The sequence below is a fragment of the Juglans regia genome, chromosome 9, assembly GCF_001411555.2.
Source record: "Juglans regia cultivar Chandler chromosome 9, Walnut 2.0, whole genome shotgun sequence".
Taxonomy (NCBI): Eukaryota; Viridiplantae; Streptophyta; class Magnoliopsida; order Fagales; family Juglandaceae; genus Juglans; species Juglans regia.
The window spans coordinates 18,124,886-18,148,158 of NC_049909.1; the positions used below are offsets into that span (position 1 = coordinate 18,124,886).

Below are 23,273 nucleotides of genomic sequence, written 5' to 3' on the forward strand. Positions count from 1 at the left end.
GCTTTGAAAATCATCATTCGTCGTTAACCTTATAAAGGTAAGGTGGCTTACATGAAAGAGGTTTAAATTAGGGCTCAGAAATCCTGTAACACTGAAATTTGAGTAATTAGTTCACTTTATTGAGACGTGTCATGCATGTCCGGTGAGGTGATGGTTGAGAAATGAGATTAAATGAGAATTTTGTGAATAATAATAAGATGATTTATAAATAGTAATGAGATAATTTAACTTAAATATTTTTTAAATTTTGAGAAAAGAGAAAAAAAATTGAATAAAAATATTATAAAATTCAAAATATTTTTAGAATATAATTTTTGTTTTGAGATTTAAAAAAATTGAATTATTTTTTATTTAAAAACTTGGAAAAGTTGAAACGATTAATTAGTTTAAAAAAGCTGTAATGATTGATTTGAAAGTATTTATATTTAAGTGATATTTAAAAAAAAATGAGATGAGATGATAATTATTTTCAAACATCTCTTGAGTTAATTTGCTCGTTCAACCGGTATGTCTTAAGCCGGCAATCTATAGTGAACTACTCCATAAAACTTCGTTTGATTCATGCGTTGCCTATCATGCGTGTCTAGCAAATTATAACAAAATCATGTAATCCTAATTTGCATATATATATTTTGGTGGAGATAAAATATCACAGACTCAAATAAAGGGTCCAGCCCATCAAAGGATCCCCACTAGAAGACAACAGAAGGAGAGAGGAAGAAGAAAGAATGAGGAGATAAAGACTGAGGAAGAATGGGATATCAGTAGAAAAAGTTGAAAGAATACGTAAATGAGAGAAGATATGACATAAAGTAAGAGAGAGCAAAGGATAAATGGGGTTTCTACTAGACGACTAAGGTGACTTCGACTTCTTTTTCAGTTTCTTCAACCTCACGAGAGAGACTCCAACGCTGAGTGCTCTACCAGAAAATAGAGTTCTAATCTCCATTGTATAGAGAGGATGAGAGACTATTAGAGACTATAAAACAAGTATATTATAGTGGACTCTCTCCTCTCCAAACTCTCGTGGACGTAGACCCAATGCCGAACCACGTAAATCTGTGTGTCTTTCTCTATTTATTTTCTTTGCATTTATTTACTCATCACTGACATGGATGTATGCATAGACACTATACAGCCGCACCAAACCACTGCCGGGGACTCCACATGACACTTATCGAGGCCCAAAACAGATACAACAAGCCGAAAATGAATATTTCTCCCATTCCGGCCTATTGCGCTATTTTTAGACATTTAGATAATTTATGTATGGATTAGTACTATTAATAAGTTTAAATTCACACGTACGCTTTTATTTATCGAGATTTAGTCAATATATGGTACTATAACAAATTAATAACGATAAAGATAAGCTCAATTATTTATTGATTGATCATTGATTAGGAGTAAAACCCACCATCAGAAAATGAAAAAAACGAAATTAACTAAAGAGAATATAATATTTATTATGAACAAGCTATTCGTGCTAATGCACTTTATTCATTACCAAATATTCAAACAAGCATCACACAAAGCAACAAACGTAGAGTATTTCACAAAGGAGCTAAACAAAAGGCGCACACATTATTACAACAATTAGCTGAGGATCCTCGCAAACGAGGGCCAAGACGAAGGGGCTAGAGCCCTCGATCGATCGTAAGATGAAAAGCATCAGACAAAAGGCAATGTCCTTTTATTCAACTAATTTTACTGTAGGGCGTAGACTTTGGATCACATCATCCCACGCCCTCCACACCTTTTATTCTTTCTTCTTACTATTATATTACTTTCAAACAATCACGCCCTACTACGTACCTAAAAGTCCAGACACCAAAAGTGAATGAAACAAGCCACGGCAAGCTAGCAGGGTCGGCATGAAATTAAGACGTACAATTTATATAGTAAGCTAGCTAGGCCACTCCTCCGCCCGCCTAGCGACGGAAGCTCCTGACCTGCGGTGGCGGATCAACCTCGGTTTCTCTGAGCTTCACCGCCGTGTATGTACCCGCACCAGCAAGGGCCCCAAGTGTGGGCGCCACCAGGTATACCCACAGTGCCTTGAAATTTCCTGCTGCAACTGCCGGGCCCAGAGTTCTCACGGGATTCATTGAACCGCCTGTAGATGGCCTGCCACGTTCAGATCTAACGATTGTTACATCTTCCTATCGGAATCTTGCCTTCCTTTGATTTTCTTTCTTCTTTCTAAATTTTGGGGTAAGAACAAAACCACCGACTGTTTCTCTCAACTGTGATGTGCGATTAATTAACTAATGGTGAACCTTACTACTTATGTTTAGTACTTGTGAAAAAATCAACCTTACATGAGAAAAGATCAGGAGTTACTCACCCTGCCACCAGAATATTAAGCATAACGGTAGCTCCAACTGCAATACCCGCCAACTCTCCCACCTGTTGGCAAAATTTACCCCACAAAATGAGAAGAGAAAGATGATCTAAACACATCTGAATTAATGGACTATAGTTTCCTTTTTACATACCGCTCGGGTGTCAGTGGCAACGGCGGTGACGACAAACAGGAGATTAAAAGTGATAATGAACTCGAGTGCGAAGGTCTGGCCGGTGCTGACGGAAGGAACCGTGACTCCCCCGGACAGGAAAGGATGGAAAACACCTTTGAGAGCAAAGGAAGCACAGATGGATGCTGAAACCTGTGCTGCAACGTAGGCAGGAACTTGGGTCCAAGGGAAGTGGCGCAGTGCTGCAAACGCAATGGTGAGAGACGGGTTCAGGTGTGCTCCAGATATGTGTCCCGTCGACAGAATCACGACCATCACCGCAAGCCCTGCACAAGCTGCATTCCCGATCAGTGTCTCTGCTCCATTGTACTTTTGGTTTACAATGGGTCCTGCTGTTGCTACAAATATCAGGATGAAAGTTCCCACAAACTCTGCTCCAACCTGCAAATTATATATCCACACGTACAAATATTGTTTATGTAACAAGTGGATCGATAACCAATTCTAACATATAATATTGCTGAAAATTGTAATCAAACCAGTTTTGCAAATCAGTGTAGTTTGAGGCCTTAAATATTAGTAATTTGAAGATCTTTAATTTCCTCCCCGGCCGGTAGAACTTCCACTTAAGCAACTATGAATATATGGGTACAATTAAAATCTCGAAAAATGAATAAAAACTCTTAAAAGAGAAATGATTTAGCCCTTAAGATGAGACGATATAAAGTAAATTCACATATTGATTTGATTTGATATAATATATAAGTCATTTTATAAAATATTTTTATTATAAAATATTTTTATTATAAAATAGATTTAACCTATCACGTGATGAAGTCTGAATTTATTTTTACAAAATTTTTTTATAACTACGATGCTTATCAACTCTTAATTATTATATTGGTCAGACCCCCCTTTCAAGATACGATATTTGTGTATATTGAACGTCCTAATTAATCTATAATATTCATTCTCGTCAATCAAATTTCTTCTACGGCCAAGTTACTCACTCCTATAAATGAACTTATTCGTCATTCAATTATATATATATATATATATATATTTTGGGGCAAGTAAAAAACGACATGCATGATACGATTATATATCATCATGTATGCATGATACGTGTTGTCATAAGCCTAGAAGAAAGACTGCCCCATTATTCGTACAAATTATGAGGCATGAATAGAATACATAAAGTTAAATTTATAAACTGAATTTTAAATGATACATTAGATCTATTTTTTAATAAATATAATTTTATAATTTGACATAACATATCAAATCATGTTAATTTTTTAATTTATTTTTATGTAATTTATTTATATATAACTAAAACATTTCTTAATATGGAATAGATTTTATAGTATGACGTACGTGCTCGAACAAATAAACTCTTGCCTCAAAGTTGACTTTCTAAAGTGGGCGCCTGATTAAATTGATACTCTCTTGGAACTTGGAAGAGTGCAAAACACAATTTTATATATATATTTTAAATTATCTTCAAACAAGTTGATACAATAAAATTTCGCCGGCCGTCACAATAATTCATCATGTATTGTACAATAAAGAGAGTTGTTGAAACGTACGTTTTCGATACCTGATCTATATATATATAATAATTTTGAACTGTTTTCAGATTTCCAATAATTCCTGATCGAGGCTTTGGATGAGAAAATAAGATAATAAATTATAACAGAATTATATATATATATATATATATATATATAGGTTGTTCCAATAATTATAATAAAGACAAGATCAGTAGGTACTGGAACGTTTATTAATTATTAATTTGGAGGTTTTGTTTTTTCAATTGATGGAATTAATAGAGACGATATCATAGAAAAGTACTACCTAATTCCATTAACGAATTATAGAAGTTACAGCATAAAAAATGGTGTCATGTGTACGTGTGTCTACGCAAAATATATATGTGCACACACACATATATATTTATATATACTGAACAATAATAATAAAGAAATTAAATGCAGTATATATAAATTATAATATCAAATAAAATAGTCTTAGAAAAATTGAAGAGGTTTGAACCTACAATATATCTTTCGCTCGAGGTTTCAAGTAACCAAGCAAAAGAATGTTGTTTCACTGGGGGAAAAAAACAAAACAAGAAGTTAACACCCAAGAATGCATGTAAGCTAGCTGTCGCGGTACTACGTACGTACGTACGTGTTTTTTTTTTTTTTTTTTTTTATTGTCTGTGATTATCTAAAAAGTGGACATTGATTTATTATATACAAACATATAATGCTGGTTGGATTTGTTTAAAAATAAAGAAGTGTTATTCTATAAAAATAAATTAAACGAAGTACTCTTTAATTAATTTTAAAGTCAATATGTATGTATTTTTTTAAGGATTAAATGGAAATCGTGTTTTCTACATGATGAATAGCCAATTTAAGCTAGCGCTGTATTATATTGACCATGAATAAAGAAAGAAATATGTAGGAAAAGAAAGAGAAAAGGCGTTGCAACTTGTATTAACTATTATATTAGGATATACATATATATATATATATATACAAGCTGCGCAACTCTCCCCCACATCTGAATTGTTCTCACTCAGTTAATTAGGGATTCAAACCTTCTTCGTTGACGTGGAAAACATATTCATTTTTCGATTATGACAACCCTAGGAAACTCAAAAATACCACCACTAAGTACTACTACTCATGTAATACGTGTAAGACATGATCATATCATATATATATATATATGATCATGGGTTCATGGGTTCATGGGTTCATGTATGTGAGCAAGAAATTAATTTTTTATGAGTAAATCTCACTCTTTTTCAAAACGACTGCACGACATTTGTGTATTTCACGACTGTATGTAGCATTACTCATTATTAATATATGAACACCATGTGATTCGAGCAAAAATCATGCACACCCATTACTCCAGCTCATGTATATGTACACACATATATACATACATATATATATATATATATAATATCAGTGATGTAACGTACTGAGCAATAAAACAAGAGAGGCGGCGATGGAGGGGGGCGGAGGGAGATCATCAGAGTAACGAAGGAGAAGATCATGGAGGTCGTACCTTCCGAGTGAGAGAGATATTGGGAGTAGGGAAGTCGGCGAAGCACGTGTGAGTTTGACCCCACGTTGGGGTATTCACAGGCAAGCACTTGCATCTCGGCATCGACTTCCGATCGTAGGACAGCGAGTCCACTCGGAGAGATGTGAACAGCGGACCTCCCGGCGTCCCTGGAGTCGCCGGAGCTGATGCTGGCGGCGTTCCAGTCTCTTGTTCCGGCATCATTTCTGAATTTCCGCAACCTTGAATAAGAAGCTAGCAAAACTTTTTTTTTTTTTTTTTTGGTTTTTTAAAATTGGATACTGGGAATTAAACGAGATGGATATAAATTACATGATTGGGTAAATTTTATAAAGTTTTGGCTACACGAGGGTTTCGATCTTGGCCAGGATAGCTAAACACAGAAGAATACCGATCGATAACTAATTGACTATGGCAACATGTTGTTTTTGGAGTTCTGCCAAGTTTTTTTTTTTTTTTTTGGGGGATATTTTTTGGAGAAGTTGGAATAAAATTACATGCTTTTAAGGCTTTTATAAATGTACTGCTAAGGAATAGGAGGACTGAAACGAGCCAGATTACACACTATACCAGAAAGAAAGATGACTTCAATTCTTCATCTGCACAAAAAAGACTTTTTTTTTTTTTTTGGGGGGGTGAGGATTTTCTGAAACTGATCAGACAACGCAGATTTACATGCTGGGAAGGTTTTTTATGGAGGTATGATCAAGGAACGCTGTTGGAAACTGAAGGATCCAGCTTCAACCTCAAACTCACAGGCAAATTAGCTGATATATATATATATATATAGCTAGTGATCTAGAGAGAGAGAGAGAGAGAGAGGAAAATGAAAAGAAACTCGATCGGATTCAGAATGCAGAAGACGAAGAAGAAGAAAGGAAGACAGAGATGGGCGGCGGTGGGGGCTAGCTTACAATAATGGAGATGGAGGTAGAGAAATTAAACGAGACTAGTAGTAGAGGCAGTTGCAGAGTATGCTAGAATGCATGGACATATATATACAAAAACAAACAAAGAGGAGGGCCACATTGGAACCTCTAATACTATTCATAATTCATATATTTGAAGAAAAAGTCAATGCCTGTCCCATCATTATGTCTATGTGCAAGCCTTTTCTTTATTTACGTATAATGCTACCTAGAGTCACTTCACCCTATATATGGTGATCCTGCTTACATAGGCCTCTCTTGTATTTATATAAAATATAATAAATTATTCAATTTTTTTAAATCTCAAAATAATAATAATATTAAAAAAAATTCTAATAATATTTTATTTAATTTATCTAAAATCATCTCATCTCATCTTACTGTCTAAATCAGTTCTTAATTTTATAAGCACGCTGATGTTTTCATTTGTCATTTGCTTCAATAATAATATAGAAAAATAATATTCTTAGTTTGTCATCTTTAATCACATGACATAGTGCAGTTCATGAATTTATTTTTTTATATATATATCAATTATCTAAATAAAAATTCAAATATGATGCTATTAAAAATTCATGAAAAATAATATTATTTTTCCTTGGGTAGTAGGCAAAAACCAATACGTGATGACATGAGACTATCTCTGGCACGTCCATTTGAAGCTTTGATACCCAATTATGTATCATTAAATAAAGCATACAGCAACGCATCCCCTTCGAATATCTTAAAACTGGTCCAAGTTTTCCTTTTCCTTTTCCTTTGACATTGACCATATTTAATTAATCCCAGTTCTAAACCACTTCTAAAAACTAAGGCCGCGTTTAATTCTACTTCCCTCTTTTCTTTTCTCTTCTTTTTTCACTTTCCTCCCTTTACTTATTCTTTCATTTCTTTTTCACCCCCCAACTTGATGAATCTACTCGCCATAGGCCAGCACACAACCTTAGGCCCGCACTATCTCCATTTCTTTTTCTTGGAATATGAAAAGAACTGCTAAAACAATGCGGAAAAAATACACGTTAAGGTTACGCTTGAACAGTGAGGTGATCATAGATATTCTGTGAAAAAAAATTTTATATATCATACTGTCATTTCACTTTCATCTTATTAAGTAAGATGTAACATATTTATCATTATTAAATTATCATTTATTACATGTTTCTTTATCATCTAATAGTGATGAATATGTCATATACTATTTAGTATGATCAAAATAAATAAGATGATATTGTGGTGTATGGCATTACTATTGAGTGAATAGTAGTAAAAAAATAATAATAGAATATTAAATAATAATAAACAATAGTAAAAAGTAGATAAAAAATAATAATACAATAATAAATAATAGTGAAATATTATCATAATACTTCACTACCCAAACTAGCCCTAAAAAATTTTAACTCTCGAGACAACCCATGATGATTCATATATGAACATTTTGCTCTGATGTTTAAGAACAAGAATCCTGAATTTACTCTCTGCTCTGATGTTTCATTCATTTCCATCTCAACTTGGCGAGAGAGAGAGAGAGAGAGAGAGAGAGAGGGTTGATGTGAACCTGGTTATAAAGAATGATTGAATGCGTTCAAATTAAGATCCACTGTAATGGCATTACTTCATAATTATTAAAGAATACTTGGGACAGCTTGAAGAGTTTGTAGCATTTAAGGAGAGGAGACCCTGTTAACTTGGGGCTCAATTTTATATTAGAACACACATAATACAATCAATGGGTTTCAGAGGGGAAAAAAAAAGAACGTAATGCAAGCAAAGGAGTAATGAAAGCTATTTTAGATGGCATCATACACCTTTTTGGATCTATGTGACATATGGAGAGCAAAAGCATTAAATTTATTTGTATATATTAAAGTAATATAAAGCATGAATTATAAATAATAATGGATTAATACGATTGAATGGTGTTGATGATGCCACTTTAAGTGAATTAGCAATATTTTTTTGAAGATTCCTCTGCCACTCACTTAATTAATAAATGGTTCTTTATGTAAGCTGCACTTAATTAGCTAAAGCAACATCATCAAGGAATACTTGACAGCCAAACCTTCTCCCCCTTCTCTTTGATTACTGAATTTGTTAACTTGGCTGTATCAAACAAGTATATTTCTATAGGCTTCGATATGTTCGAAATGTTAAGGAATCTATGTTTGCTTCGTCATATGTATGTATTCTTTTTAGTATTTCAATCTAATGTTCTGACACAAGCCAATGACTTGTATTGAAAGAAGTTTGGGCCCATTCTTTTCTATTGTTTTTTTCTTTTTCCTTCATGCCCTGAGTTACCCAGTTGGGAAGTAACAGGCATTATACTACAAGAGTAATGCTACATACAGTCGTGAAGTGCGCAAATATCGTACAGTAACTTTAAGAAATAATATGATCCACTATTAAAAAATTAATTTCTTTTTATATAAGTCTTGTATTTATTTATTTTTTTCAAAATAATTATACGGCACTTGCACACTCACGACTGTAACTATCATTTCTCTTACTTATAATTACTACATAAGTGAGAAATGGATGTTTCATTACTTGAGCACTTGGGGGAACACATGGTGGAAGTCCTTTTGAAGAGACGTTGAAACTCAATGGAAGATGAGAGCGTCCCTGTCTTCATGTCCATTCATTACAGCGAACTTTTTTCCTTGGGAACCTGTATATGCAAGCAAACAAAAACCAAATCCCCGTCACAAAAAGCAATGAATAATCCTAATAGCAGAATCCACATTCTCTTTAGTCTTTTTCACAAAGGTAGTAAGCAACTAAAAGAAAAGTTCGTTTGAGGCACAATGATGTCCCACATATCATAACAAATCAGATTGGAAGAATAAGGTGCAGTGTTCACTAAAAACTTTGGGTTAGCTTTGATTGCACTTTAATAATTGCATGTGAGAACGCCTGTTTTGACCACCAAATAGCCATTCTCTCATAAAAGGCTATATCAGATGTGCAATTTTTTTTCTTGGCTTGGACTTTGGGACGTCCTTCTTGAGTACAAGATACTCCACAAGATTCTTAACAAGAAGGTACATTGTTTCAGTTCTCTTTTTGCCCATTTTCTTTCTCACCATTCTTTTAAGGGCAGTGGACATGATCCTATCAACTTTATTCACAATGCCAGCCATAATCATATGATAAAGCAAGCAACAACAACAGTAGGTCACTAGAAGTTTCGGCTCAAATGAGTTGCCTTTATTCTTTTAGGAAAAGAAAAAAAAAAGGATGGCCAAAGTCAGAGAGAGAGAGAGAGAGAGGTTTTCTTGCAAAGAAGATTAGGGTCCTCCCAATGCCAACATCCTACTTTATTCTTTCTTATGAAAGGGAACAGATCCTTAACAAACATCATTGGTCATTTGTCATTGCTCGCTGCTCATGCCAATTTTTTTGGAGCATTTTGACTTCTTGTTTTCTGGGTAATTAACAGAGACATAGAGCTGTATTGTCAAAAGTAATGGTGTGACACAGGAACCTCTAGGTTGGAGTTAGAAAGAAGGCCATAACTGACAATTTGATTTCAGGTTACAGATCTCAGATTACACAAAGGAATCTTTGAAAAGTTTCATCAATCCTTTGTAATTGCTGGTTTTAAAACCTCTATTTGGTAAATCTAGACGAATTCAAGGCCATGACTTCACCCTGAAATCATGTTTGATTCGCAATCTAATTCAAGTTTCTGCTCAAGTAGGTCATGGGCCTAAAATATAAATTTTATTGTATATGCTCAAGTCATGTGATTCAATGTTAATATTATATGTCTTCTTTTAACCAAGTGGTTTTATCTTGATATTAATGAGCTACAATGTCTGCTTTGAATCAAAGTACAAAAATCAGATCAAAGTACCTTAATAAGAAACACGAGGTAGGTGACTTCTGAGCAATACTTCATCATATTAGAGAAAACTCAATGATCAATGACTATCATGTAGACATGCTGAGATAAACATAGCCAATGCGCAGATAGAGAGTCCTAACAAAAGGGCATACAGGAGTCAGCTTTCAGTAGCTGAGAATCATTTAGCTGAAAAAAAAAATAGAAAAAAGAGAGAGAGAAGGCCTCAGGTTAGACTGTGCCAAATACAAGAACTAACTTGAAAGATATCCAAGTTATCCTGCACAGACAAGTATAGTAAATATGAATGATGAAAAACTTAAACAACATTGAACATACTTGCCAAATACAAAAGAAAAAAGAAAGATAGCATCACAAATATCTTTTGTGAACGGTACTTGCATGAGAAAGCAAGCCTAGGGAGAATGGCATATATTCTGTGTTAAAAGCTAAACCGTTTTGGTGGCTGGTTGGATGCTACTGAATTCGTATTAGGGAATTTCTAATTTGGCAACAAGTAGCTCAATTATTATTCAGATGGTTTTTGCATTCTGCTTGGGAATCTGAAAAAATTGTAAGAGTTTGAATTAGCAGCTAGTTAAATGCTACAAGGTGCCTAGTAAGTGTGAAAGGCAGAGAGCAATACACAGGCATTCTTCTGATGAACATTAAAAATTGCGAGTTTCGTAGCCAATTGTTCACCCTGCTTTAATAGATGAGTTTGTCTACGTCCCCGAAATGATCCTAGGATGTTCTGTCAAATTTGCTGGAAAAATAACCTAGTTTAATTAATTGGTTTGGTTTCCAAGGGCAACTGCCAAACATGCATACACATGAATATGATAATTGGCTATAAAGGAGAAGATGCAGTGCTATAGACAACGTTTCAACATACAACAAAAATTGTTTGAAGATACAAAGGATTCGTCGATGGAATTTCTATTTTTTCAAAAAGGAGAGGACTAATTGGACTTATGAATTGAAGTCAGATTTTGTATAAAATCAACTTTAGTACATACAAGGTTTTCAAATCTGTTTCATAGAGAACAAAGGTGACTTTCAGAAATCCCCCTCTCCCCACGCTACAAAAGCAATGAAATATGCGTATCCCAAGCTCCAAACAGACGTTTTCTATCGGAAGGGTTAAGAATTTTACATTAACTGCCTCCAATTAAATCTCAGATTTTTGGAAAAGGTGAAAATTTTAATGGCCCCTCCGCAACAACCCCACTAAGCACACTATGTTACCTTCATCCTCGACTCCCACATCCTGCCTCTGAGAGATTAAAATTCTGAGTCATAAAATGAAAATAAGCATACTATACTTGCTCACCAGAAAGCCTATGGTTGGCTCACGGAAACAGCAATGCTAGTAGTTTGGCAGAGCAGTAGAGACGACTGACAAGATTCTGAGCTTCTGGCTGATTCAAAGGACAATCTGCAAGCACAATATTTGCAACCCATGGAATGATAGGAGATTAAAGAGTTTATGTGTAGGAAGCAAACAATTTGAGAAAAAAATGGAGTAGTTTGCAGGCAAAGATACCGCCGGCCGGAATTAGCAGTACATAGGCTGCAGAGATGGCAGGGCCAAGCTCTTCCAGTTGAGAATTACTTATGACTGTGGCTGTGAGATTTGGATTTGTTCAACCTCGCAGCAAAGCCGAATGAACTAGCATGTTAACTCTCGCTCCAATTTAACGCTGCTAGGCCGCATTTGAGTCGATGACGATAGTCATGGAAACAACCCCTGGGGGAACCCTGAATCAGCAGTAACAAAGAAGACGAGGAGGAAGACACGCACCTCTGGCAATGCCAAATTGCTGGTGACGAGACTCTCGAGTCTGCCTAACACCATCGTCCTCACTCCTCCGCTCTTTCAGTTTCAGAAAGCGAGACCTCTCTCTCGAGTCTCAACCCAACCTCGGACCAATGAGATGATGACACATGCATACTTCTAAAGTGGGTTTCAAACTTAGGGCCGTTTGTTTTCAGAGATGAGATGAGTTGAGTTGAGATTAAAGTTAAAAAATTAAATAAAATATTGTTAAAATATATTTTTTAATATTATTGTTATTTTGGGATTTGAAAAAGTTGAATTGTTTATTTTATTTTATGTAGGAATTTAAAAAAATTGTAATGATGAGTTGAGATGAGATGAGATGAGATGAGATGTTTTTGAAAAACAAACAAGCGTTTCGAACTCCAAATTTGAACTTTTTATTATTATTATTATTATTTTTTAGTTAAAACTTCTGTATTTGGACCAGCCAAAAAGATATCTGTGAAATTTTAAATTACAATAATTTAAGATTTTTAGTGGAGAGTCATTGCAGAAGTATCAAATTAATATTTTATAATATTTTCATCCAATTACCTCTATCTTTTAATATTAAAATTTAATATTAATATTAAATATTAAATACAAGTATATTTATAAAATATTAAATTTTTAAAAAAATATTATTAAAATATATAATATTATATTATTATTTAAATTTTAAAATGATTAGTTTAATATAGATTAACCTCTATAAAAATATTGATTATAACCAAAATTTTAAATTCTAGTCAAAATTTAGACTTGACAATAATGTCCGAAGGAGGCAATATGTAACAATTAAATTAATATAGGATACAATACTAGATAGTAAGGAAAAGTTTGAGGAGTGAAATGATTGAAAATTTTATGAATAGTAATAAGATAGTTTGTGAATAATAAGAAAATAGTTTATGTGATTTTGAAAAATAAGAGCAAAAATTTGAATAAAAAATATTATTAAGTTAAAATATTGTTAGAATATAATTTTTTAATATTATTTTTATCTGGGTATTTGAAAATTTTTATTTTTTTGTTTGTTTGAAAGTTTAAAAAAATTATAATGATTAGTTTGAAAGTATTTGTATTTGAGTGATGTTTGAGGAGGATATGAGAATTTTGGAATGAAAACATTTTCATTTCAAAGTCCTAAGTCTCGCGCATTTTTTTTAAAAAAAATGAACTCTATTATTAAACAAATAATTTTTTTTTATGTGCATCTCAAATTTATTTAATTTTTTTTTTAAAAAAAATGCACTAAGTTTTCACACTCCTAAGATTTTAAATATCCTTTCTCGTCCTCTAAAATACAAAATGGACTTTTTAAGGTTGGATGCTTATATCGACCTTGGAATGGTATGGTTCGGTCTCTATAGAGGGGACCCTACTGAAAGTCTGGAGTGAGACCAACGAGACATGTTTAAGATGATGAAACAAATGTGTGGTACACAGGATCCGCATACATGGCAAAGCTCATAAGATGACAGACAGCCCACTATTGAAAGAAGCCGAGCCACATAACAAGCGAAAGAATGCAGCAAAGGATGGATCTTATTACTCCATGGATCACTCTCTTGATTCTTGAATGATCACGTACAACTATTTTATTGCTGGCTCAGAAGTAATACATATAAAAGTTATTCAAATCACAATGCTTTCTTTTATTTAAGGATTCAAATCTCTCATGCGTTGAAATTTTTTAACGTTTGGAAAATGATGAAATCCATTTAAATTCTAGACGTTATAATTCCCGACAAAAAACTCGGACAATCCAATTTATAAACAGAATTTTTTGGTACACAGACGGACTGAGGTAAGTTTTTTTTGTTGTTTATAAAAAGTCTGCATGTCGTCTCGGGTTATATCAAATGATTTATATGGCTATGTCGAAGACAAACTTTTTTACAAATTTACAGAGAAACAGAGTCAAGCCTCGATGTTCGATCATCCTCATCGATTAAGGACTTATTTTACTTACATAGACTACAGTCTACGGGTCTTTAGGGAACCAAGCTTCTCCGGCGGGAATAAGCCGGAGATAGAAGATATATTCTCCCGAAGACTTTTCAAGATGAATTTGGCAGAAGGCCTGAGTACGGGCGACTGGCCAAGGCAAAGTGCCGAGATTGAAAGCATGGCCTTGGCTTCTTCCGGTTCATAGTCCTCGGCCAGCCGCGGATCCACCATTTCTGCTACCTCCGTAGCTCCCAACGTGCGGACGTCCTTCAGCAAGGGTCTGACTATGGATGTCAAGAGCTGCCCCCTTTCCGAGCAGAATGCCTCCATCCCCGTCACAAGTTCCAGGAGGACAACTCCGAAGCTGTAAACATCGTTCTTCTTCGAGGCTATTCCCGTTTTCAGGTAGTGTGGATCAGTGTAACCGGGGGAACCCATCATCAAATGCTTCCTCCTCATGGGAGACGAAGAATATGGAGAAGATGAGGGCGGTAGTACCGTCGAAGAAAACCCCATCTTTGCAGACCCGAAATCGCAGAGCTTGCAGTTGAGGTGCTCGTCCAGCAGGATGTTTGAAGCCTTGATGTCGCCGTGTACGATCTGGGGGGTACATTGGTCGTGCAAATATTGCAGTGCTTGCGCAAGCTGGAATGCTATTATCATGCGTCTTCTCCACGAAAGCACAGGTGATTCCCTTTCTGTGCCATGGAGCTTTTCCTGCAAGTTTCCGTTTGCCGCATGCTCAAATACCATGGCCCCTTGTTCTGAAATCATGGAGATCGGATCTAAGAAATTAAGATATATTTACCTTCAAACAAAGGAATTAAGAACAAACCAAATCACTAGACACGAACATAACTCACCTCCGTCATCACAGTAGCCAATAAACTTGACGATATTTTCATTGCAAAGACGGAGCAGGATGTCTAGCTCCTGCTTGAATAATTGGTTGAGGCGCTCGCTGCCAAAATGGATCTTGATTGCACCCAGCCCCAGTTCCAGACTCGAGCGGGCCGGGAAGTGAGCCAGATATACAGTGCTGAACCCTCCCGATCCAATTACTTCGGAGAAGTTCATGGTGAATCTCTCGATGTCGTCCCAATTGAATCTCCGAATGGAACCGTAATCCTTCCGCTTTTCATCATCAAGCTCGTGCCCATTGGCAGCCCGGTTCTCATCTGGGTCCTGATGATCGACAATCGCACAACCGGCCGGTCTGCGTCTAATCTTCAATCCAAGGCACTTGAGGAAGGCCATAACAAAATGCAGCAGCAAGGCAAGAAACACAAAGAATACTCGACAGTGTTGTGGGGACTGATCAAAGTGGGTTTCTCTACGTAGTACTTACGTTTCCTGTGCGGATGATCTTTTGAAGGAAGATCGTCGGTGCGTGTTGTTAATAGCAGAGCAAAGAACAAAGTAGTAGCGTTGAAGCTTGGTGTGTGGGCTCACCGAAAAAGAAAACGAAAAAAAGGGATGGACCAACATGCAGCACCAACTCCTGCAGACAGATTCAGAACCCCGCAAACCGTACGTAGTTCCAGACCCGTGCGGACGAACCTTCCTATCTTCGCCTCTACATTTGTTTACTCCTCGGAGCGGAGGTTGCCGGGGAGGCAGAATCCAACACTGCTTCCATACCGATCGAACAAGACAATCAATCATACACTCAGAAAACACTCGGCCTCCCAACCTCCAGTCTTTCCTGTTCTTTCTAGGCTGTATTTCAAATCTCTAAAAAGTCAAAGGAGGATTGCCGGCTGTTCGCTGTCCTTTTTTAAGGAACACGAGGCATCGCTCGGTGGTCCACACGTTTAGTTTTTTGAACATATATTAATTTGATTCTCTCAGATTTCCCTTCCAATAATCTCTCTTCCTTAAATGGTACCACGTCTCCCTCCCAACGAATGCATTGTACTGAAGGTTGTGTCTATATTCTCGTGTGTGTGTATATATCATTATACTTAATCGCTTAAAAGATCAAATAAATAGAAATATAACGTGAATTTTATAATATTTCTTAAATTTTAAAATTTAATATTATCTAAATAATTAACACACAAGTATCTAATACCCATATACCACACATTATTTACGTATCTCAATTTAGTCTCGTTTAAATATAAGTAATGTTTCATCTTATCTTATAATTACAATTTTTTTAAATTTTTATATGAAATATAATAAGTAAATCAATTTTTTCGAATCTTAAAATAATAATAATATTAAAAAATATTATTTTAAAAATATTTTATTCAACTTTTAATTTTTATCTCAACTCACTATCCAAACAGTACCTTAATTTAAAAGTAAATTTTAAAACTTAAATATTATAAATCAAATTTAAATCTTTATACACAGATTTAAGAATATAATAAATCTTCATAAATAATAATTAATATTTGAATAAAGCTATAAAATCCTATTTAAGAAATTTAAGCAAGAATTACAAAATATAGTGCTACTATGCCATCCAAATTTGTTCCATGTGTCCCTATTGCAAATTGCACTCTATTTTTCTTTAATTTTTTATTTTAAATATTTTTTAAATATTTTTAAAAAATAAAAAAATTAATACACTAATAGTTATTTTTTTAATCATTAAATAAAAATAAATTTTAAAAAATAAAATGAAATAGATTAAACTGAAGATACAAATTCAAAATGCATAATATGATTTTCCAATTGCAAAAGTTATAGCTATTTGGTCAGAGGTTGTTCTCGATTTTATTTTTAAATAATTCTGAGTTCAGATAACGCAACAATTGATGCGACAAGTGTCCATGGCCTGAGAGAAGGGAAAGAACAAAAGAAAAACCTTTAAAAAAAAAAAGGAGCAGGAATTGAGAGAAGGAAATTTATCTCTGGAGGTAGAAAGATTTGATGCATGTTTCATGTCACTGTCAAGGTGGTTTCATATCCTTATAAAACACGTCATGTCTCAAACAGAATCCATTCTTTCATTTGTGGACAAACAGAATCCTTTTTTTGATTTTTTAAAGGATCGTGTTACAGCCCCGCTGGGAGCTCCCCGCTGGGGGCTGTAGGTATATATTATATATATTTTTTTTAAGTTATTTTTTATATAATATTTTTTAATATTTTTTAAAAAATAAAATAAATTTAGAATATCATTAAAAATATTTTTTTAATCAAAAAGTAAAAATAAAATTATTAAAAAATATTTTCTTAATCACGAAGTAAAATAAAAAATCATAAAAAATATTTTATATTTTACTTCCTGATTAAGCAAGTATTATTTAATAATATTATAAATTTTTTTATTTTTTAAAAATATTTAAAATTATTAAAAATATCTATATAAAAAAAAAATTAAAAAATACACATAATAAAATACACTAGAGCTCCAGCGGGAGCCCCAGCCAACATTATCCTTTTTTAAATTCTCCATGTCCTTTTCTCTTCGCTCCAGCATTCATGTTTTTTTTTTTTTTTTAATGGAATATAACTTGATGCGATGGCATATTATTTACCAAACATTTTGGTGTTATATGTAATTATATTTTTATTTATAATTTTACTTACAATAATACTTTTTAAAAAAAAATTAAATTTTATAATTTTCAATATATCAATAACTAACTTGTGAATAATTTAATGTTTTATAAGTTTTTCTAAAGTATATTTAGTATTTTCCTTTTCTTAAATGATAAGTGTTGTATATAGATATTTAAGGCCGGTTTGAAGTTGCGTTATGAGTCTTAAAAAATGATTAAATAATCTTAAAAATTTTTTAATTAAAAAATTAAGTTTTTTGGATGTTATATATTAAAGCATTTTTTAATATCAAATAAGTTAAAAATTATGTTTGAGGAAAAGTTTCAAAATCCTCAAATGTGCTTTTCAGATAATGTGAAATGTAGTTTGAATTTTAAAAATACTGTTAATGGGTAAAAATATCCATACAACTTTTAAATAATTACAACTTTCAAACTTTAAAGAATATGATCATAATCTTTAAAAAATTAAATAATCTTAATTTCTACATCAGAAATCAATTTTTTAATTTGTTTTCGAACAAATAAAAAATGTTTGAAAGTACTCATATGATTACCAAAGACTAAATAATTGTTTAATAATATAACTTATTACTTAAGCTATAAGTTATAAGCTCTAAAACTATAAACTATATTTCTCACCTCAATCTCAAACATGTACTTAATATAAGAGATACACTTTTAGTCACAAATGAATTTTATAAAAGTAAACTCACAAATTAATGTAGTTTGATGTGAAATGTTAGATTGAAAAAATATTTTTATTATAAAATAGATTTAACGTATCATATAAAACCATATCAGCATGTGAGTTTATTTTTATGAAATCTTTTTTATAGCTGTAACACTTATATTAATACAATTGATGTTAGGTATCAACAATCAATACGGGTATTTCATATAGTTACTATTAGTCTTGCAAATGAAAGAGATAAATATATGAAATAGGTATAATTACAATATTTATAATTGTTCACGTGAATTTTTCAAACAATATTATATATTTAATAAATATTCACTTTAGGTCCACATTAAATACCTAATAAATATTTTACTCAAAGTCCTAAATTTTGAATAACCATAAGAAATTCAAAAGGACCCATATTCACCACAGTTTAATACCATTTATTAGCAAATATACAAGTAACTATCAATTAAATAGTATTTTAAATTATAAGAAAAACCATAATTTTATATTATATATCAGATGAGATAAGTCATGATCTGCATGTGAAAACCATGGCTTCGATAAAGTATTGATTCTAATAAAATTTTTTTTTTTTTTGAAACATATAAAGTATACGAAATACAATCTGAATTAAGTTCTTTACACCTTTGTGTGTGTGTATATATATATATATTATTTTTTATAGAAAAAATAAAAATAGGATAGTGTCAAGTAAATATTGTAAACTTAATATAAGAATATTTTTCATATAATAAAAAGTTATTATTGAGTGTAACCTAGACAAAAGACAACATGTTTAAAGTAGCACTTAAACTTGGTAAATGCTAGAACTTTCCCAGTGCACCATGTTACGGATGGGGACCCCACTTGTGAACAATTAGGCGAGTTATGCTATTACAAATCTATTGTAGCATATTACTCAAAAACGAAGGATTCGTTTATTTTTACAGGTAAGATGAGATATATATAAATAATATTAAGATATGTGAATTAAGATAAGATAAGATAGTTTTGTTAAAATATGTGTGTCTATTTATAAAGATGAGATGAAAAAATTTTAACTTTTTTTGTAGTATTTGATAAAAAAGAAAAATTAGGACCCACCAATTATTGTTTAATTTTTTGGATAATATTTTTAGAGTGTGTTTGAAAAAGATGGGAAGCATACAATCAATTCAACTAATGGGAGACGACCCGTATGAGACAAACAGATAGTTTTTGACGTAGACAGTAGACGAAAGAGAGAAAGGAGAGGGAGAGGGTCGGACGCAGCTTTTTATGTATAGTACAATCAATGAACACTGATAAAATAAAGGGAGATGAACTAAGATAAAAAAATAGATGTTTGTTTTCAAAGAATGTCTGACCATACAAAACTTGAAAAAAAATTTCAAAATTTTGTGTTTTATCTCTGAAAGCAAACGATGCAAATCAATTTACAAAGTTTTTATTGACCCGCTAGACACATCTTGATAGTGAAGTTTAACCATGTCTTTTCACACAATAGTAGTGCTACAATGTTAGAAACATTTTATAAAAGTAAATTTATAAATTAAATTCATATGATATGTTATATTTACTTTATAATAAGAATAATTTTACAGTCTGATGTACCACATCCATTTGCGAGTTTAAATCAATTATGACTAAAGAAGTGCTAGATTCATGAATAAATCTCACAAAAATAGACAATAGTAGTGCTATAATTTTAAAATTTTTTTATAAAAGTAAACTTATAAATTGAATTCATATGATATGTTATATTTACTTTATAATAAAAATAATTTTACAGTCTGACGTACCACATCTATTTGCTAGTTTAAATTAGTTATGACTAGAGAAGTGCTAGATTCATGAATAAATTTCATAAAAATAAACTCACAAATTGAATTAATTTAATGTGATATGTTAAATTTACTTTACAATAAAACTTAGTATCGTATGTTTACTTTTAAAAAAAATAATATGATGTATCGTATCATGCCACATTTATAGAATAAATTTGTACACGAAGTATTCCTCTGAGTAAGTAGATCATGACTCGTAATAATAAGTGAAATAATATATGCCAAATTTGTAAATAACATAACTGAAATAACTGACACTTTAGTTGATCTCAAAAGAAAAAAAAATGACACTTAGAAGAGCCTCTACGTGTCATTTATTTCTCGCGTTGTTTTACTAGTACTATCAATGCAATCATATCCTTGGTTTATAATAATAAAGAAAGAACAAAAATATCGTGTAAAATCATTTTTATATTTTATTTTTTAAATGAAATTTTCATTGATAATAACATATCAATTACAGAGTTTGTCAGATAAGACATTACTTGAAATAAACTAAAGACTCTCCTCGATCATTACAATTTCATTGCTATAATTAAAATTAAACTTAACTAGTTGATATGCAACACCATTTCCTGCTCTCGATACCCATGCAACCTTCCAATCTTGTATTCTCTTAAGTAGTTATTTGATATCATCCACTACTCGCCCAAACTAAAGCCAATTCTATTCTTTGTTATTTACTGCATTCACAACACTTTGTACATTACCTTCAAATATTACATTGCAAAGATTAAGTTCATTGCATAAAACCATTGCTCTATACAATGCCAAACATTCGTCTAGCACTGGTTTGGAGTTAAAACTCTTTTTAGCAAGGAGTGAAACCAAAACTTATCCTTCACAATCCCGAACTATGACTCCAATACCCATTTTCTTAATATCTTCATGTAGTGCAACATTCTAATTGGCCTTAATGTAACCTTCTGATGATGTTTTCCATGTTTTAGTGTTATTGGTACAAGTGCCTTCTCGCTGACCTTATTGCCTTCTCACTTGTGCAGCCTTAAACTATTCCATTAGCTCATTAGCTCCAAGTACAAGTCTTTTTGGATCAATCATTCTACCTTCAAACAAAAATTTATTCTTTCTTAACCAGATTTTTCTCAACATAACAACAACTCAACTGAGAGTAACATCATTTAGTGTCTTTGTACACCTTATCCAAAGATCTAAAAAATTCATTTCATTTACATTCCATTTTTGCACTAGGTTTGTTGCATCATTCCATATATCATTAGCTGCAACACATGTACTTATGTTTTAGCCTCTTGCTTGCATACTATACAAATTGGATTGTCTACCACCTGTTTCATATACATATTTTGTCTTGTTGGCCTCTTACTTGCATACTATACAAATTGGATTGTCTACCACTTGTTTCATATACAGATTTTGTCTTGTTGGCAACACACATTGACAAGCCTTCCACATGAAGCTCTTCAGAGTCCCTGGTACCTCCAATTTTCATAGTTTCTTCTGAACACTTTTCCAAACCACTCTTTATGGAAGACTTTTCCTATTTTATATGTTTTTGATTTAGAGCAGAATAATGAGCATTCCTTACACTGAAAGTCCCATCACCAGTATATCCTCAATAACTTTTGTCGGGTCCTCCAAGGAAATTAATGAGAATATTACATATCTGCTCTGCCTCTTTCTTATTGAACATTTCGGCTACTAACTGCTCATTCCAATTGTGATTCTCCTCATTAATCAACTCATTCACTCTTGCATTTCGGTCTAACCTGCTGACTTGTATGACTTTTTTAAATATAAAATAATTATTTTGATTAAATATATAAAAATATAAAAATAATTATATATAACGTAACTGGATCATAAAGTCAACTATACTCGAAGGACCCGAGTACCAAAGTATTACGTCAATATTCAGACATAATTTATTTTAGAATCTTTTATATAATTATGTTTTAAATTAACGATGTTTTTATAAAATAAATTATAAAAATAATATTACTTTATATAAACACTCTTATTTTAAAATATAATTATATAAAAAATTATAAAAAAAATTGTATGTTACTCATATTTAAGAGTTGAGAAATGCTTTGGGTCCCGGGGTCCTGAATTTAGGATTCAAAACATGTCCCGAATGGAACTTTATTTATTTATTATTATTATAGAATGATTAAAAAAATATTTTTTAATGATATTATGAATTTTTTAATTTTTTTAAAAATATTTATAATAATTAAAAATATATATAAAATAAAAAATAAAAAAAAAATTTTGCCTATTCGGGACACTTTCGGGCTACATCTCTCGGGAGATGTAGCAGTGCCCTTAATTTTTTGGTACAACCAGGATAAAAATGATTAGCAGAGAAACTCTTAAGGGCAGTACAAATTAGGTTGTGTTTGGATGTTGAAGTGAGTTGAGTTGAGATGATAAAATATTGTTAGAATATTATTTTTTAATATTATTATTATTTTGAGATTTGAAAAAGTTAAATTGTTTATTATATTTTATGTTGGAATTTGAAAAAGTTGTAATGATGAGTTGAGATGAGTTGAGAGGAGTTCATCAACCAAACGAAGCCTTAATCTACGTCCCAAAATGATGATGTTCAGAGTAACGGAAAGTACAAATTCTAAGGTAGTGTTTGGATGTTGAAGTGAATTGAGTTGAGTTGAGTTGAGATGATAAAATATTGTTAGAATATTATTTTTTAATATTATTATTATTTTGAGATTTGAAAAAGTTGAATTATTTATTATATTTTGTATTGGAATTTGAAAAAGTTGTAATGATGAGTTGAGATGAGTTGAGATGATTTTGAAAACCAAACAAAGCCTAAATAGATAGATTTGTACAAATTTTTTTATAAAAACATGATTCACACTAAAAAAAAAATAAATATTTTACAAAGAGAATGCACAAGATATATTTAAGGAGTGATTTAGATTTAGAGATGAGTTGAGATAGATTGAGATGGTTTGTGAATGGTAAAATAAAAGTTGAATTATTTATTATATTTTATGTAGAAATTTGAAAAAATTGTTTTGAAATTTGAAAAAATTGAATTGTTTATTATATTTTGTGTTAGAATTTGAAAAAGTGATA

General features: G+C 32.2%; 2 protein-coding genes and 1 long non-coding RNA gene across 3 annotated transcripts; all 3 read right to left on the reverse strand.

The window, feature by feature from the left end:
• Positions 1 to 1,462: 1,462 nt before the first annotated feature.
• Positions 1,463 to 6,526, reverse strand: LOC109010631 (probable aquaporin NIP5-1). Its single transcript, XM_035693887.1, has 4 exons — positions 5,565 to 6,526; positions 2,499 to 2,918; positions 2,348 to 2,409; positions 1,463 to 2,127 (listed from the first exon to the last, which is right to left on the reverse strand). The coding sequence occupies exons 1-4, from the start codon at positions 5,784 to 5,786 to the stop codon at positions 1,932 to 1,934; spliced, it is 900 nt and encodes a 299-aa protein (XP_035549780.1). The 5' UTR covers positions 5,787 to 6,526; the 3' UTR covers positions 1,463 to 1,931.
• Positions 6,527 to 8,577: 2,051 nt separating this feature from the next.
• On the reverse strand, positions 8,578 to 12,219 carry LOC108999575. The gene is made up of 4 exons (XR_004802371.1): positions 11,905 to 12,219; positions 11,692 to 11,796; positions 10,371 to 10,547; positions 8,578 to 9,182 (listed from the first exon to the last, which is right to left on the reverse strand). It is a non-coding gene; the product is annotated as an uncharacterized LOC108999575 (long non-coding RNA).
• A 1,726-nt stretch (positions 12,220 to 13,945) lies between these two features.
• LOC108982447 (probable receptor-like protein kinase At4g10390) lies at positions 13,946 to 15,874 on the reverse strand. Its single transcript, XM_018953819.2, has 2 exons — positions 14,997 to 15,874; positions 13,946 to 14,897 (listed from the first exon to the last, which is right to left on the reverse strand). Exons 1-2 carry the CDS (start codon positions 15,388 to 15,390, stop codon positions 14,161 to 14,163), a joined length of 1,131 nt encoding a protein of 376 aa, XP_018809364.1. The 5' UTR covers positions 15,391 to 15,874; the 3' UTR covers positions 13,946 to 14,160.
• Positions 15,875 to 23,273: the final 7,399 nt, after the last annotated feature.